Genomic DNA, 17,232 nt, shown 5'->3' with positions numbered 1-17,232 from the left:
CCTCGAGGAGTTTGCTTCATTTATTCAAAAAAATCTACGGGAGTTATTATTAATTATATTTCAGTGAAAAAAATGAGTTGATGTATAGGACAGTATCAATAGAAATGTTAGGGAAAATAGAGCAAAATTGGCAAAAGTGATGGAGTGACTCAAGTTTGGGAAACATTACAGTAAGTAGCTATAAATAATCAAATCACCTCTCAGATAAAAGCACTGGAGTGACTATTAAAATAATTAAATGATTCTGGGAATCTGAAAAGAAAAAAATTTCAAAGAATTAGCATTTGTTTTAAATTTTGGATTGCTGCTGTATGCATCATTTTCCTTGATGGTTTAGTTTCATTTCAGCATCAAATGCTTTCAGTTAATTCTTTTACTTCCTCATTTTTATGGTCTCAACCAACTTCAGCTTGGGCATTCTGAACTCAATGCCTGAAACACATAGGCCTAAATATTTTAACATTGTTTTTTCTGAATAATGAACACAATCTAAACCTCAGCATCTATACACAAGTTTCTATCTGTTTATAAGATTATATCTATTTAAATAAATAGATTGAAAATAGATGTACAGTTACATTAAGTTACATATGCAAAATATCTTGAGATTTAGAAATTAGTTGCCACCTATTAATGACCTGAAATAGTAACATACATTTACACACGTATATAAATCTAGTCACAAAAACTCATACACAAATCTGATTTCTAAAAAGCAGGTTAACATATAACATCAAATTATATATATAAAATGTGTATATTATACACATTATACAGTATATAACAGCATGATTTAAAAAAAACCTTTATGGAATAAAAGAATAAATCATGTGTGTTTCCTTAAGCAGAATATAAGCAATTATACCTGTTATAAAATTAAAACTCAAACAAAATAACTAGGATGAGAGTACAGCTTGGTAAAATTACAGACAATTAACACTGTGAAGAGCACGAGCGACTGTCTTCAGAGAAGCAATGAAATGTGGTACGAAGCATGGTGGCCACAGCATAAGGTAACAACAGGCTCCTGCTCCTGGATATGGCATCACCTGCTGGCTCGTTCAGCAAGTCAGAAATTCTTTGTGTCTCAGTTGCCAAAATTTTTAAGTGAGGAAAATGAATGAGCTAATCTCTAAAAAAAGAAACAACTCTTAACAGCTTATGATTCTACAAAAAATAGAGAAACTCCAACCAGCAACAAGCCATAAATCACACATGACGAAGGTGGGGGGATGCAATGTGTTACTCACCTCCTATACAGAAGCAGCAAATTTTAATTCAATAAAATACTAAAAGTAGAATGCACAAAGTCATCACTCATCAGTTTCTATGCCTTGAGCATGAAAACACTCTGAATATTTTTAGTGGAATCCTCACTTTATTCCAAGTATTTGACTTTTTCTAGTCCTCCGTCCCCAGAGACCCAGGATTCTCTTCCTTTTGTTACCTACAGGAACTTATGTTTAAAATAATAAATGCTTACTGAATGGTGAACATTTCCAGGAAGCGAAACTCCTCACTTCCTTCAGAGAGAGAGGAAAAAGCAGAGGACCCGAGTTCTTTCCCTATGTAGAGTTGACCCAAGGGTCAGAGAATTAGGTTAAACATTGGAATGATGTATTGCAAATAACAGACCACAATTCAAATAGCAACAAAGAAATAAGAATTACTCATTCCATTTCTTATTAGTTTATCTTTGACCTTTCTAAACATCATCCTGCACACACACATCACTTACCAGGAGACCCTGTCCAGGCAGTACTTAAACAGACAAGTGGCAAATCTATCCATTTGGGTGCCCTTGCTTCCCCACCAAAAATAATGTCTCGAAAACTAACACTTGACAAAAGGCTTAAACAGAAACCAGTTTTATTATTGCAAAGCAAAATTTATTTCTAATGCATTAACCCAACGAAAAGTGACACTTACACTAGAATGGGTCATCTCGTGGCATCTCTAAGAATCATTCTAGGTAAGTAAGCAGTTAAGGTCTCTCAAACTGAGGCTTATCAAGCTAAGCTTGACATTTTTAGCAGTTCTTAAATGTATACTTTTGAATCAGATCTGACTGAAACCTTTAGACTGCTGCCCACAACAGATCTAAGCTGTGCCGTTCTTTTCCGGCAGTGTCCTGCACGGAAGAGGGAACTGAGTGCACAAAGGCATCAGGGCAGACACATTCTAACTTTGTAAGAAGAGTTCCAATGGACCCAGTGAGACTGCGCCCTGGAGACAGGGAAGTACTGTAGCCCATCGACGACCAGTGATAACTTTTGGATCAGACCTGTTTTTGTCCTTGGAATGGATTTAAAAACCTATGAACCTGAGCAACTTTACAACAAATAACAGCCAACATAAGAGCTAATATTGAAGAATCGAAAATAAGTAAATGTGAACCTTGGACTAGGGTAGCTCTCCATTTAGGTTCAAGAATAACACGCGCTAGGGCAAAAAAAAAAATGAGTAAAAAAATTAAATTCAAATACAAACCACTGAAAAGCCACAAAAGTGCCAAAAATAGTATTAACAGGACCAACGTGATATGACCAAAGTAATGTAATTTAGGCAAAGCTTTTTAGGCATTTCCATTTTCAAAAAACATTCTGAGATCTTTTTACAAACTTGTAGCATTTAAAACCATATTTGTAAATCTAAAAGTCCTTTGACTTATATGCAATAATCAGTGAAGATAAACATGTAATACCTGATAACTGATTCACGCGTAATTCTCATTAAAATATCCCAATGTATAAACTTCATTAAAATAGAATTAAATGCCTCTATTGTAAAACAAAAAAACAGAAGACTGACACAATGACAAACACCTATTTATTGTATTAAATACAAGCCTGAAATGTTAAGTAGATATTACAGATTCCAAGAAATTACATTTCAGATTCCCAAAATGTCCTGCTGGTGCTTTGACAACTAAAACAATGCTTCAGAGGTTCTTTTTAAAAAAATTCATAAAAAAGCAACAATTGGGGGATATAAAATATGTAAAATCCCAAACTTAGAAGTTTATTCAAAATTCTTTCGAATCCCTAAGGAGGCTGTAAACAGTTTGTTTTTACATGTTCATAGCTTAAAGGAATGTGACTATCACAGTTCATATGGATTTCTGCCTCGGAAGCCCTCCAACACCAACGCTACACAGTAGTTTCATGCTTCCATAACCCAGTCCTCACATTGCCAGTGCTATCCGTACCCAGTAAGGGTCCGTCCTGCCCATTGCTTTTAATTGGTCCATTCTGAATGGCCAAGTTAAGGCCATAAGACTTCTGCTGACTTTCAAGTTCAACTACAATTGGCTTCCTCAACGTGTCTTTTTTACTACTAGTTGAAACAGGCTTTTCAAAATTTCTGCTGCTTTTGGGGAGTGTGCTACAAGCATCACTGCTGTCCTGTTGGGGTGGGTTGTACTGTCTCTCTCTGTAGGCTAAATAAGCTCTTCGACTCCTCGAGTGTCCTTCGGTATTGCCCGGCCGACTTTTAGGTAAGCCGTTCTGCACACTACCTTCCACGCTTGTTGGGACATCGTAGGCGTATTCTCTGAGGACTGTGAGTCGGCTTGCCCGGTGTCCTTTACTTCTGTTTTTATGATGGCGGCTTGGGTGCACATTTGTTCGAAACTGAACTTCTAGAGGCGCCACATGCATTTTAATATCATTGTCCATAGAATGTTCTGTCAGACTGTTATCAAGCTGAGGTGTGGCGTTCAAAGGCAGGGAATTGGTATGGCACTGGGCGGCAGCGGCCTGCAAGTTTGTTAATTTACAGCCCTGGGAAGAATTTTTGAAGCTCGATGCACTCTTGTTTGTGCATGAAGATTCTGCACTGCTGTTGGTGCACTTGGCTGCCTCTCCGTTCGTCCCACTGGAGTTGGGGGGCTGCACGTTGACTTGTACAGAGTATGAGCTCCGGCCTGGGCAGCAAGTCATGATCCACGCAAGTCTGACATCCTCCCTATTGACGCAATGGTGAACCATGATGAACGCACTGAGGCTTAAACACGTGGCTCCAAAAAAGAAGCTAAAAACCATGTCCAAAGGGTAATACAATGAAACAGCCAAGGCCCCAAACATCCACAAAGTGACATATAAGAGCAAAGTAAGGCTGGCCCCCAAAAGTTGAGAATGAAAAGTGTGCTCATTTTCCAACGCCGATGTTGAAATCAGAGACAAAGACATGGAATCCTGATGATTTACTTCGCCATGTTCATTGGCTGCCAACCTCTGCTGCTCCTCGGTGGGCTCCTTCAGCTCATATTTACGCTCAGGGTGTCTTCTCAACTGAATAAATATGCTTAGAAAGTACATACAGTTTACGAAAGTGATGAAGCTGGCAGGTCCATAGAAGGCTCCCAAGGAGGGTTCCCACGCCATCCAGCAACTAAGAAAGAAAATTGTGAACCAGCTCAGATGCTACATGTGTCAACAAACTGTTTAAGAAACTGCAGTCAGTTTTCATGCCTGGGAAATAGTTAAAAGCGAGGCAATTGGATCATGTACGCAGAGAACAGAAAATACTCACTAGGGCGCATTTGGCCGACTGCCATAATTCTTGATGTTTGCTGCTGCTGTTATGCCACAAACTATGATGGGTATACCGCCACCGATCAGGTAAAACCTAGAAGGAGGGAGTTCCAATTTATTAAGGTGTGTACATCATGGTATCTTAGTACCGCAAAAGTCAGTCCTTGAAGATTAATTATTATTCCTGTTGTAATAATAATAAATTGAAGGTTAACTTTTGGAGCCTGCTTTATTAGTGATAACTTTTTAATTTTTTATTTTTGTTTGGATTTTTTTTTTTTTAAACACAAAGTCAGCTAACTTTGAGTTGAGGAAAGCTGATCAGCTTCTGCCACCCTGTGGACAGGCAAAGTTAACACTCAGTTACTGCAGGTAGAATTTTAGTTAATACTTCCTTTTTTTGAGGGGGAAGTTGGCTTCTTTTATATTCAAAGGGTGAACCAGAAAGTTAGTCCACTACAAAATGGACTTTAAGAGCTCATTGTGCCATAGTTCAGACAAAACATGTAATGGTATATTAATTATTTATTAATGTCTGGCTAAGCCTGCATGTTCCAGGATGTCCTACCACTGTGGATGCTTATCCCCTGTCAACTGAGAGTAGACAAGGAAAGAAACTGGATACCAGAAGCTTAACGCAGCGCACAGGCCCTTCCTGACCCCTTTCCCACAGACTAGCCAGGGAGAGCAAAAAAAATGATGGTGCAGTAAGAACTGAGTGAGACAGAGTGGTGGCTGGTCCTACAAAGAAAAGCTTTTCTAGGCTGGAGCTTCTTTGAGCTCTCTGAAAAGACAAACAGGGAGGGAACTTTCTGCCCCAGCTGGGTACCCTTGGGTATGGTCAGAATCTCAATTCTGCATTTGCCACTTCCCTGAGATACATCCCAAATGCTGAATTGGCTGGATAAAAGCAATATTTATAACACATATTTTCCATACATTGTTTCTTAGTCATGCTCATTGGTACTAAAATCCTTAAATATGATATTAGTATTGCTGAAAAACCAGCTAATTACCCTATAAAACTATAATAATCCTGTCTTCACAGATTAGTGGGAGGCCAATATATGTGACCCTACCCTTCTTCCTGCCATACTAATTCACATTTGTGTCTTACCTGAAAAGAAGGCATTTCCAAAATCAATCTTGGGGTCCACAATCCTGTCTGCCACTCTTTCCCCCCCACACCCTCCAGGACGGACTTCTTTTTATCAATTAACCCTTATTTTGCAGTTTTAAATCTTCTTCTGCACTGCTTCTTACTTTCAGACTATAAATGTGTTCAAGTGTTCCCCATCTTCTAAAACTTTCCTTGAACTACCATCTTTTTTCTCTCTCACTTCAGTGACAAACTCCTAGAAACGTGAGCACCATCATTTGCTTCACCTTTATCACCTTAGTGTAAGGCTATTTCTACTTACTGTGCCACTGAAACTGCCCTCTCTGAGGCCAGGAGAGATTCACAGGCAAGCCCCTGCCCACCCTCCACTGGGGCTTCCTCAAGCTCAAGGACATGGAGGAAGGAGGGCATCCTAGAAGGTGGACCTGCACTAACACCCACGGTGTCCTTATGGATCATTTGGGGACTGCATAGGGTTTGGAGCCCAAGCTCCCTTTTACATACCCTTTGTGTTTTTTCTCAGAATCTAACAGGAAGGAACAGCTACTTGAAGATAGGATTCCCAAGTGTCTTAGTCAAACACCATCTCTCAGCTCTTTTAACTCAAGTGACACTGGTGCCAAATCTCTTATCTTATAATCTGACTGTGGCCAAGCACTCCTGCTGCCCCTCACTGCCCAAGGAACCACTCACCCTCCTGAATCTTCTATGTTCTCAGGTGTTCTCTTTCAATTCTTTCTTTTATTTTCCATGGCCCATCTATTAAGAATCAACATGGTCCAGGGATCCTTCTTTTCTTAACCAACTTCTCCCTGGGAGAGCTCGTTCAGCATCGTTGCTTCAATGACCACATGTGTGAACATCTCCTGTCCTGTCTAGAGTATGTCTAGCTTTTCTTCTCTGCTAAGAACCAGACTTCCAAAAATGTAAACTTTCCGCAAGAAAGTATTGCTAAGCCTACCTCTCCCTGTGTGTACCCTTCCCGCTACCTTTCTTACATGATGTTCTCAGTTGATGGAAGCACCATTTGCTGAGGCACCCTTGGCTAGAGTAGACAACTAGCAGCCATCTTCAAATTTTTCTCCCTCACACACCTCTTAAATCCGGTTGGTCATCAATCTCAGAGAAACCACCTTAAGGCTCTTGAACACATGTCCTGTCTATTTTCTCTGTCGTTGTTCTGGTTTCAGTTCTCAATGGAACTACCCTAATGACCTCAGCAGAATTCCTTACTCTCAGGCATTCCAACTGATATTCCAGACTCCTGTATGGTTGTCCTTCTAAAAAGACACCTAACCAGGCTACTTCCTTAGTCAAAAATCTTCAATTGCTGCCCACATTTTAACATGGCTCCCGAAGTCCTGAAACTCAGCACATGTTCATGGTAAATAAATTCCTGCTACTCTACACCGTACACCCTAAGTTCCAGCCAAACTGCATTTCTCAAAGTTTGCTCTGCTCAGCACATAATTCTCTATCTGGAGTACCACCTCTACCTTGTGCTCTAATCACGAATGAAAGTTCATGCCAGTGGTCAAGCAATTCCTTACAGCCCATCATCCCCTCCAAATTAATGGCTCCTTTGCACATTCAAAGAACACACTCCACTTCGATTCTTATACAAACCAGTCAGTACTTCACATGTGCATCTCCTCACAGCCTATAAACTCCTCAAGGACAAGAGGGCTTCTTTAAGTCAGGTACATACCTGGCATTCAATAAACTCAGAGACATTGACAGATTTTTCACTCTTCTAGCATGATAATCCATTGACAATTTTTTTTATTATAATGAGTGGGAAGGGCATAACTCTAGAACTGCTTTACCCTTTGTAGAGAATAATTAAATTGATGCATACTTGAGTAGATTAAAATCTATAACATGACCACAAGGAAATAAAAACAGCTAACAATTACATCAATGGATAGCTCATCATGACAGAAAATCAATAAGGAAACATCAGCCTTTAATGACACATTAGACCAGATGGACTTAACAGATATATAAAGATCATTCCATCCAAAAGAAAGAGAATACACATTCTTCTCAAGTGCACATGAAACATTTTCCAGAGTACATCATGTTAGGCCACAAAGTAAGTCAATAAATTTAAGAGAAGTGAAATCTTATTAAGCATCTTTTCAGACTGAAATAGTATGAAACTAAAAATTAAATACACAAAGAAAACCGGAAAATTCACAAATATGTGGAGCTTAAACAACATGCTTGTCTGGCCACATACCCACTTGGGCAGGCAGTGTGGAATAGGTAATGGAGAGACCAACTAAAAGACCTCGAGACAGCAGAAGAGACATTTAGGTTTATTGGGATTTACTTATGGGGAGTGTCCAGTGGTGGCTGGCTGGCTGGAACTGTGCACTGCTACTGAAGGCAGGGAAGGGGCTGCTTATACAGGCAGGGGAGCACAAAGGCTATGTGCTTGCCAAGAGGGGCTGTCCCTAGCATGGCCAGAATTCCCAGGAACAACAGCTCACATGGAGGGGCTCTGTATTCCTTTAAGAAGTGATGTTCTTTCAGTGAGATAAGGTAAGATCTGGGCTGGCCAGGCCCTGGATCATTATAAATCCCAGCACTGGGTGTCCCACCCAGACAGTTGGTGTTCTGCCCAGAACAGGGCCAGAAGGATACATGGTAGGAATCGGGCATGCAGGCGATTGCTGAGTAAGCAAGGCCCAGGCCCCACAATGCTACTGAACAACCAATGGGTCAAAGAAGACATCAAAAAGTACCTTGAGACAAACAATAATTGAAATATAACATACTAAAATTTGTGGGATGCAACAAAAGCAGTTCTTAGAGGGAAGTTCATGGTAATAAATGCCTACCTCAGCAAACAAGAAACGTCTCAAATAAACAACCTAACCTTATACCTCAAGGAACCAGAAAAAGAAGAACAAATGAAGCCCAAAGTTAGTAAGACGAGAAATAACAAAGATTAAAGAAGAAATAAATGAAATAGAGGTTAAAAAGACAATAGAGAAGACGAATGAAACCAAGAGCTGGTTCTCTGAAAAGATAAAGTTGACAAGCCTTTAGCTAGACTGACCAAGACAACAAGAGAGGACTCAAATAAAAAAAATTAGAAATGAAAGAGGAGATGTTACAATTGATACCACAGAAATACAAAGGATTATAAGAGACTACTATGAACAATTATCTGCCAACAAATTGGATAACCCAGAAGAAATGAATAAGTTCCTAGAAACATTTAACCTACCAAGACTGAAGCATGATGAAATAGAAGAAAATTTGAGCAGACCAATTACTACTAAGGAGATTGAATCAGTAATCAAAAATCTCCCAACAGTCCAGGACCAGACAGCTTCACTGGTGAATTATACCAAACATTCAAAGAAGAATTAATACTAATCCTTCTCAAATTCTTCCAAAAAATAGAAGAGGAGGCAACTGTTCCAAAATAATTTTATGAGGCTAGCATTACCCTGACACCAAAATCAGAAAAGAATGCCACAAGAAGAGAAAACTACAGGCCAATATCCCTGATGAAGACAGATGCAAAAATCCTCAACAAAATATTATCAAACCAAATTCAACAATATATTAAAAGCATCATACAGTATAATCAAGTGAGATTTACTCCAAGGATTCAAGGATGGTCCAATATCCACAAATAAGTCAATGTGATACAACACATTAACAAAATGAAGGACAAAAATCATATGATCATCTCAATAGATGCAAAGAATGCACTTGACAAAATTCAACATCCATTTATGATAAAAAAAAATCTCAGCAAAGTGGGTATATAGGGAAAGTACCTCAATATCATAAAGGCCATATACGACAAGCCTATAGCTAACATCACACTTAACAATGAAAAGCTGAATGCCTTTCCTCTAAGATCAGAAACAAGATAAGCATGCCCATTCTTGCCACTTTTACTCAACATAGTACTGGAAGTCCTAGTCACAGCAATTAGGCAAGAAAAAGAAATAAAAGGCATCCAAATTGGAAATGAAGAAGTAAAAACTGTTACTATTTGCAGATGGCATGATGCTACATACAGAACACTATAAAAGCTCCATCAAAAAACTCTTAGAACTAATAAGCAAACTCAGTAAAGTTTCAGGACACAAAATCAATACAAAATAATCTGTTGTGTTTCTATACGCTAATAACAAACTATCAGAAAATGAAATAAATAAAACAATCCCATTTACTGTTGCATCAAAAATAATAAAATACTTAGGAATAAAAGTGAAAGATGCATACATTAAAAACTGCAACACATTAATGAAAGAAATTGAAGAAGACACAAACAAATGGGAAGATATTCTTTGCTCGTGGATTGGAAGAACCAATATTGTTAAATCTACAGGTTTTCAACACAATGCCTATCAAAATAATAATGGCATTTTTCAAAGAAATAGAACAAGTAATACTAAAATTTCTATGGAACCACAAAAAGCCTGAAAAGCCAAAGGAATCTTAAGAAAGAAGAACAAACCTAGAGGCATTAGACTCTGATTTCAAACTACATTACAAAGGTATAGTAACTAAAACAATATGGAATTGGCATAAAAATAGACACATAAATTGATGAAACAAAATAGCCCAGAAATAAACCCAAGCATATATAGTCAATTAATTTACAACAAAGGAGCCAAGAACATACAATGGGGAAAGGACAGTTCCTTCAATAAATGTTTTTGGGAAAACTGGACAGCCAGATGCAAAAGAGTGAAACTTGACCACTATTTTACACCATACACAAAAATTAACTCAAAAGGGACTGAAGACTTGAATGTAAAACATGAAACTATAGAACTCCTAGAAGAAATCACAGACAGTAAGCTCCTAGGCATAGGCCTTGGTGATAATTTTTTTGAATCTGACACCAAAAGCAATAAAAGCAAAAATAACTAAGTGGGACTACACCATACTAAAAGGTTTCTGCACAGCAAAGGAAACCATCAATAAAATGAAAAGTCAGTCCAGTGAACAGGAGAAAATATTTGCACATTATGCATCTGATGAGGGGATAATATCCAAAATATATTAAGAACCCATACAACTTAATAGCAAAAAACAAACAACCCACTTTAAAAAATGGGCAGAAAATCTGAACAGATATTTTTCCAAAGACATGCAGATGGCCAAGAGGTACATGAAAAGATGCTCGCCATCATTAATCATCAGGGAAATACAAATCAAAACCACAATGAGATATCACCTTACACCTGTTAGAATGGTTATCATCAAAAAGACCAAACAAGTACTGGTGAGGACATAGAGGAAAAAAGAATCCTTGTGCACTGTTGGTAGGAATGTAAACTGGTGCAGCCACTATGGAAAACAGTGGGAGGTTCCTCAAAAAATTTAAAATAGAATTACCATATGATCCAGCAATTCCACTTTTGAGTATTTATCCAAAGAAACTGAAAACACTAATTCAAAAAGATTTATGCACCCCATGTTCATTGCAGCATTATTTACAATAGCCAAGATATGAAAATAACCTAAGTGTCCATGAGTGGATGAATGCATAAAGATACTGTGGTGTTTCGTCATTCATTCATACAATGGAATATTATTCAGCCATAAAAGAATGAAATCTTGCCATTTGCAACAACATGGAAGGATCTCAAGGGCACTATGCTAAGTGAAATAAGTCAGACACAGAAAGAAATACCATATGATCTCTCTTATATGTCAAATCAAAAAAAAAAAAAAGAAAAAGCCCTTCCACTAAAACACAGATAAATAAATGGAGAAGAATAAGGATGAGAATCTTTATTATAGATTGTGAACTAATAAATGTAGAAGGAATAATGGAATTAGAAAAATCACCATTTGGTAACCACCATTGTAGCAACAGTTTCAGTCAAGTACAGTGGGATTGGGCGAGAGTGAAGGCAAACTACAGCCTGTTGTTCCACACACTTCTGTGATGTTCAAGTGTCTCACACTGCACATGTTCTCATGATTTAATAGAAATAATTTTTAAAAAACAGCTAACATTGTCACAGAACCTATTATATGGCCATTACCATCTTAAGTGCTTTACACATTAACTCATTCGTTCCTCACAATAACTCCATGAAGTAGAATCGTTCCCACTTTACAGATAGACGAGAAAGGCTGAAGGAAGGTACAGAACTTCACGAAGGACTCCCAGCTGGAAGGCTGCATGGCCAGTATTCACAACTAGGCAGCCCAACTTCTAAGTCCATTCTTTTATTTTCCAAAATTCATGCAGCAATCTTTGTTACGATAATACTTCATTAAATTTAACATTTAATGGACATTTACCATAACACAGTAGACAAAGATATGAGATACCTGAGCATTGGTCTTGGTGGAGGTGACAGTTCATCAGGATCCTGACATCTTTTCGTTTTTTTAGTGACTTGTTTATAGATATTTCGAGCTGTCACTCCCACCCATAGTACTGTAGCAAGGGTAGAATAATGAAGAATTATTCCAACCTAGAAAGAAGATTGAAAAATACATAAACTAAAGGAAAAAATCCCTCTTTTCAATCATAAAGTGTAGTAGCCACCATTAAGGTTTATCAAAAAGATTGGTTAAGTAACTTTCGAGAATCTAATTCAAAAACAGCATGAAGGTATATTCTAACGTTCAACTCGTTTGCCTGCTAATGAAACTAAGCACTCTAAGAGATGTATGATAGAGGATTATGTCCTGTAACAGACAAACCAACAGTTGGACCTAAGAGGCCTACAGACTGCAACTTATACCCAAGATGACCCCTAATAAACCACAAAATTGGCTCTGGACAACATTAAAGCAAAGGTGTGTTTCTCATAGATGCAATGCTATAAATTAGAAGTCAGTATCGAAAGCCCATTTTGAGGAGGAAGGCAGAGGGCGAGTACAACTAGAGAGCAGAAGTCCCAGCACCCAGAGAATAAGCTTTAGAATAAGAGACCCAAGTTCTAATTCAGAGTTTTTATGTACCGTAATGGAACGAGAGCAATATGTGGGTGGGTAAGAGGTGAGTTTGAAATAAAAAATTTTGCCTGATTTTAAAACCAGGATCCACCCCTTACCAGCTGTGACATACTTAGCAAAGTCATGTAACATCTCAAGCACAGGTTTCCTCCTTTGTAAACCGAGAATAATATGAAAGCAGCATGAAGCTAAATAAGATGGTTTACATAAAGCATTTAGCATGCTGTTTGGTAAATGCTAAGCAATTAATAAAAATTATATCTACATTATTACTACTTAGTAGGAGTATAGTTTTAAGAAAATAATGTCAGCTCTCTGAAATTAATTTTCCTCACTTGCATAGTGGGAGGATTATCAATAACCATCTCTAGGGTTTTTCTAGGGCTTGAATGGGCACAATATCTGGGACATAACAGGTGCTCAATAAATAGTGGGTAACTGCAATACATGTAAATGATCACACTAATTAAGTTTCTTCCTAAAGAGGAGATAGAGGGCATGCTTATCATATGACCTGTGTTGGAGGCAACTTTAGTTGAAGATAAAATTCTAGATGAAGATATGTACGAGGCCAAGAGAGATTTAAAATCTATTTTAAGAAAAATAAATGCATTTGTCATTGGAGTATCAAGGATGTAATTCAGCTTTCTTGTCTAATTATTTACTATCTTTTTGATCATTTCTTCATATACAGTTATTATAGACAAAATCCTATTAATGAAAATCTCCAAGAAAAAATTTTTCTTTCTAAAAGGATGGCTCTTCAATTTCAAGAAAGTCAAATTGATTGAAATTATCAACCTAGGTCAATAACAGAAGCACTTAGACCACTGCCCAGAGTTCATTTCAATGAGAACTAATCTGCAGCTAAAACGTGGCGACATGAAAGCTCAAGTCTTATTTTAGCAGAGCAAAAAACTAGGGAAGTCACTGTCCAGGGTAGTCACTGTCCTTGCAATGACTCTGGAAGTGCTGGGAGGGTGGATCCAGCTTGGCCAAACTAGGAAAGTCAGAGTTACTTTCTTAAGGAGAAAGAAAAACGGTTCCTTGATTCCCATTAGTTTTACTGACTGCATTGTAAAAGCAAAATTTACAGACAGCAGTAGAACAAAAAGCATGAAATAACCCTTTGAGCTATCTGGAGTCACACCACATACTGTAAGCAAAAAGAGTATAAATGAATTTGGTGCACAGAAACCAAAACATTCAAGACAAATCATTGATATTGACTCAAAATGGTAGGCTCTACTCTTGCTGGAGTTTTCTCTGATGCAGAGGTCAAAACAATGAGACATGCTGTAAAATAAGTGAGTTTAAAAATAGAAGTTAAAAATAATTTCAACATCAGAGGTACAAGAAGGAGAATTTTCTTGTTTTAGATATAAGAAGGAAAACTCAACCTGTAGATTTTGAAGTGTTTTCTATGGAATTTCAAAATTTCCAGAGAAGTGTTCACATTTGAAAGACACTGAAGCCTTCCAGTTAAACAATTATTACTAACGGTGGAATTTTAGGAGTCTGAGGTCATCTGGTAATAGTCATGTAGGCAAACCACCATATATTCCACAAGGAGGAAGTGAGATCTAGCAAAGAGGGTCTTCCTATCTTTTGAAATGACGTACTTCCTATTGTATTCTCCATCAGACACTTGGGCTATACGTGAAATACAACCTCACTGTCACAATGTCTTCCAAAGAAATCAGAAATACATGTGGAAAGTTTGTAAATAGTTTGGAAATAAGTAATCTCATTCATAGGGCATGTAAGTGATTCATTAAATACAACAGATTATTACTTAAGAAAGTCACCTTACCTCAGGACACCAATTTCCAAAGCTGAAAAATGGGCATAAAATAATTCTCCCAAAGAGTTGTTGCACTTTATATGTATGTTACTAACCATCAACTCTCACATACTGGAGCCCAGACACTATAATAATCCTATTTTTAAACCACCAATAAACCTAAGACAAGTGTAGCATGCACAGCAGCTGTGCAAAAATCTTTATGATGAATATATAAAAATTAAAATAGTAACAGTTTCTACTATTGAATGACTGCTATGTACCCAAAACGTATTAGACAATTTTGTACGTGATTTCACTTCATCCTCCTGGCATCACCACTGAGTCAATGTTATTAACCTTGAATTACAGTCAAGGAGACTGAGGCGGAGAGAAGTTAAATCATCCACCAGAGGTCACATGGTCAGTGACAGGGCTGCAAGCCAAAGTCAAGTCTGTTGATGTCCAAAGCCCGTGGCCCCTCTACTATGCCACGTTGGCCTCCACCAGATAGTAAAGCACAGTGATGGGGAGTGAAGGGCACTCAGAATCAAAGAGACTGGCATTTGAATGATGCCACGGCCACCAATAGCCCTAGTGATTTGGGGCAAGTTATTTCAATTCTCTGAGACAATTTCTGTACTTAACATAAAACATATGAGTAAGAAGTACCTCCTAGGGTTAATATGAAAGTTAAGATAACACATTTGCTATAGTTCTCAAGTAGAAAGCTCTCAATATTCACTGATTGAATTTTTTCCCATGAATCTCATGTGCCATTGCAGCAATCCTCTAGATAACAGATCTAAAAGGACACCTGAGAAAGTCAGCTGGCACTGTATTTAATAGATTAAATCATGGAGTGGTAGAGCAATAATGTAACTTAAATAAGATCCAGCAAATCCTTTCAGGGCATACCTAAGGAAACCAAGGACCAGAAAATTAATGATCAAACAACTACTTGGCGGCACATCATGACCCAGAACTCGGATCACTTTCAACCTTGAGTCATCAGCCCCTACTACGCCATCACTCAGCTTCCTGGTTTTCCTTTGGCTCTTGGAAATGACTTAAGAACTAGAGTGGGAAGTACCTGGCTGGTGGCACTTTTAATAACTTCAACCAACCACTGTGTGGAGGAAACTATATTAGAACCTGTTTACACTGTTCCTAAAACATGTGAGCTCTAAAAGGGAGATAAGGCAGACAAAATGCACTGATTACATGCATATGCAGAACTGCACGTAAAAATATGTACACTTTAGGGTTCCGTTTTAGAGATGGAAGAAACTTAAGGGTCACTTAACTATAGCCCAACCCATTATTTGATAGAAGACACATTAAGCCCTTACTACGTTAAGTGACTAGTCATACAGGCTGTTCTAGCAGACACAGAATTAGAACCTACCTACTAGTATCTGGAACTCAGGCCAGTCCTTTTTGTGTTCTATACTCTCCTCTCAGCTAGTTAGTAACAGAATTAACTATCACAATAGGAAAGTGAAGCAAGTCACGTCTGAGTCAGAAATAGCAAGAATGATGTTATGTCTTTCATAAAAGAAGGGGAATACATTGTAAAAAACAGAAAACAACATGTGAAAACATCTAAAGACTTGCCTTTCCTTTCTGTAAATCTTTGACTAACGGACATTCATTCTAGAGGCCCTGGAAACTCAGTGTACTTCCTTCTCATTTTCATTCTAGAAGTGGTATCAAATAGTCAAGACCGTGAAAGGAATCTTTACAATGGCCTCTTTCTATTCATTTCCCTAGTGAAATAAATTTATGTGTCTGCTTCATGAAATCAATGTCTATTTTTATATAAAACTGAGACTATTACTACATTGTGTGCTGAGTAATAGTCTCCGCTCAAAATGGCTCCAGGGCTGAATGATTTCTACTATTTGCAAACAGAGGCCTTTTTTATTCATTTGCCCAACAAATATTTGCTAAGTACCTTCTATGGGTCAGTCCTGTGCTGATCCTTGGATCAAATCAATAAAATTCCTGCCCCTGTAGAGGTCAGAGTCCAGGCACAATAAACAGCTAAACACCAGTCAATTACCAAGTTCTGTAGGCACCATGGAATTTCAATAAGCACTGTAGGATAATGAGGGGAGGGGAGGGATGGTATCTCTGAAACAGTAACAGTGAACTGAGACCTCCAAGATAAGTGGGGGTAAGCCAAGTAGAGAAGGGGGAAAGACTGAGACAAAGGAAGTGCTCTCTTCTGTACACGTGCAAGGTTGATCTGAGTCCCGTGACCTGACTTCTTGCAGGCTCCAAACAGGTTTGTTTTCAAATGTATAATAATGGCCTAAGACAGAAATATCCTGCATAGCTGAGAGGTAATTTCATCAATAATAACAGCAGTAGTAATAGCTAACATTCAGTGGCACTCAGTGTATGCCCGGTAATCTTGAGTCACTTAATCCTCTAAAAATTCCTATACACACTCACATTTTAAATCGGATTTCAGATAAACGATATTGGATTAATCATCAACTTTAGGTTCATGACACATTCTATGATAGGGCTGAGTACAGCCTGTCTTTATTTAGTTAGTTATTGTTAATATAAGTGTCCAAGAACCTGTCAGGAAGACAAAGGCAAGATCTTGACAAACACTGTCCTATCACACTCTGTGATCCCCTCACCTGAGGGAGTAACCACTCTATATGCTATGATTACCGTCCCTTGGCTTTCCTTTTAAGACAGTTTTATTGCCCCTAGATATTTTCATCAAAAGCAGCTGTTTTACTTTAGTTACTCTTATCTTTATAAAAAAAAAAGATATCAGGGTGAATGCAACTGATGGCACTTAATTTTTTCACTTA

The 17,232-nt window shown here is 38.0% G+C and overlaps 1 protein-coding gene across 2 annotated transcripts in view; it reads right to left on the bottom strand.

Annotated features, from left to right (window-relative positions):
• Window positions 1-2,812: 2,812 nt before the first annotated feature.
• ADGRA3 (adhesion G protein-coupled receptor A3) overlaps window positions 2,813-17,232 on the bottom strand; it is a 122,096-nt gene continuing 107,676 nt past the window's right edge. For both annotated transcript variants that reach the window (XM_008541515.2, XM_070613070.1), the window contains exons 17-19: window positions 11,980-12,125; window positions 4,534-4,629; window positions 2,813-4,392 (exon numbers count right to left, since the gene is read on the bottom strand). In XM_008541515.2, the coding sequence (XP_008539737.2) occupies window positions 3,150-4,392; window positions 4,534-4,629; window positions 11,980-12,125 (1,485 nt within the window). In that variant the 3' untranslated portion in view covers window positions 2,813-3,149. The remainder of the gene's footprint in view (window positions 4,393-4,533; window positions 4,630-11,979; window positions 12,126-17,232) is intronic.

Source organism: Equus przewalskii, chromosome 3 (assembly GCF_037783145.1).
Source record: "Equus przewalskii isolate Varuska chromosome 3, EquPr2, whole genome shotgun sequence".
In the NCBI taxonomy this organism is placed as follows: Eukaryota; Metazoa; Chordata; class Mammalia; order Perissodactyla; family Equidae; genus Equus; species Equus przewalskii.
Note: the sequence above shows the minus strand (reverse complement) of the source record. Positions and strands in the feature narration are given on the sequence as shown.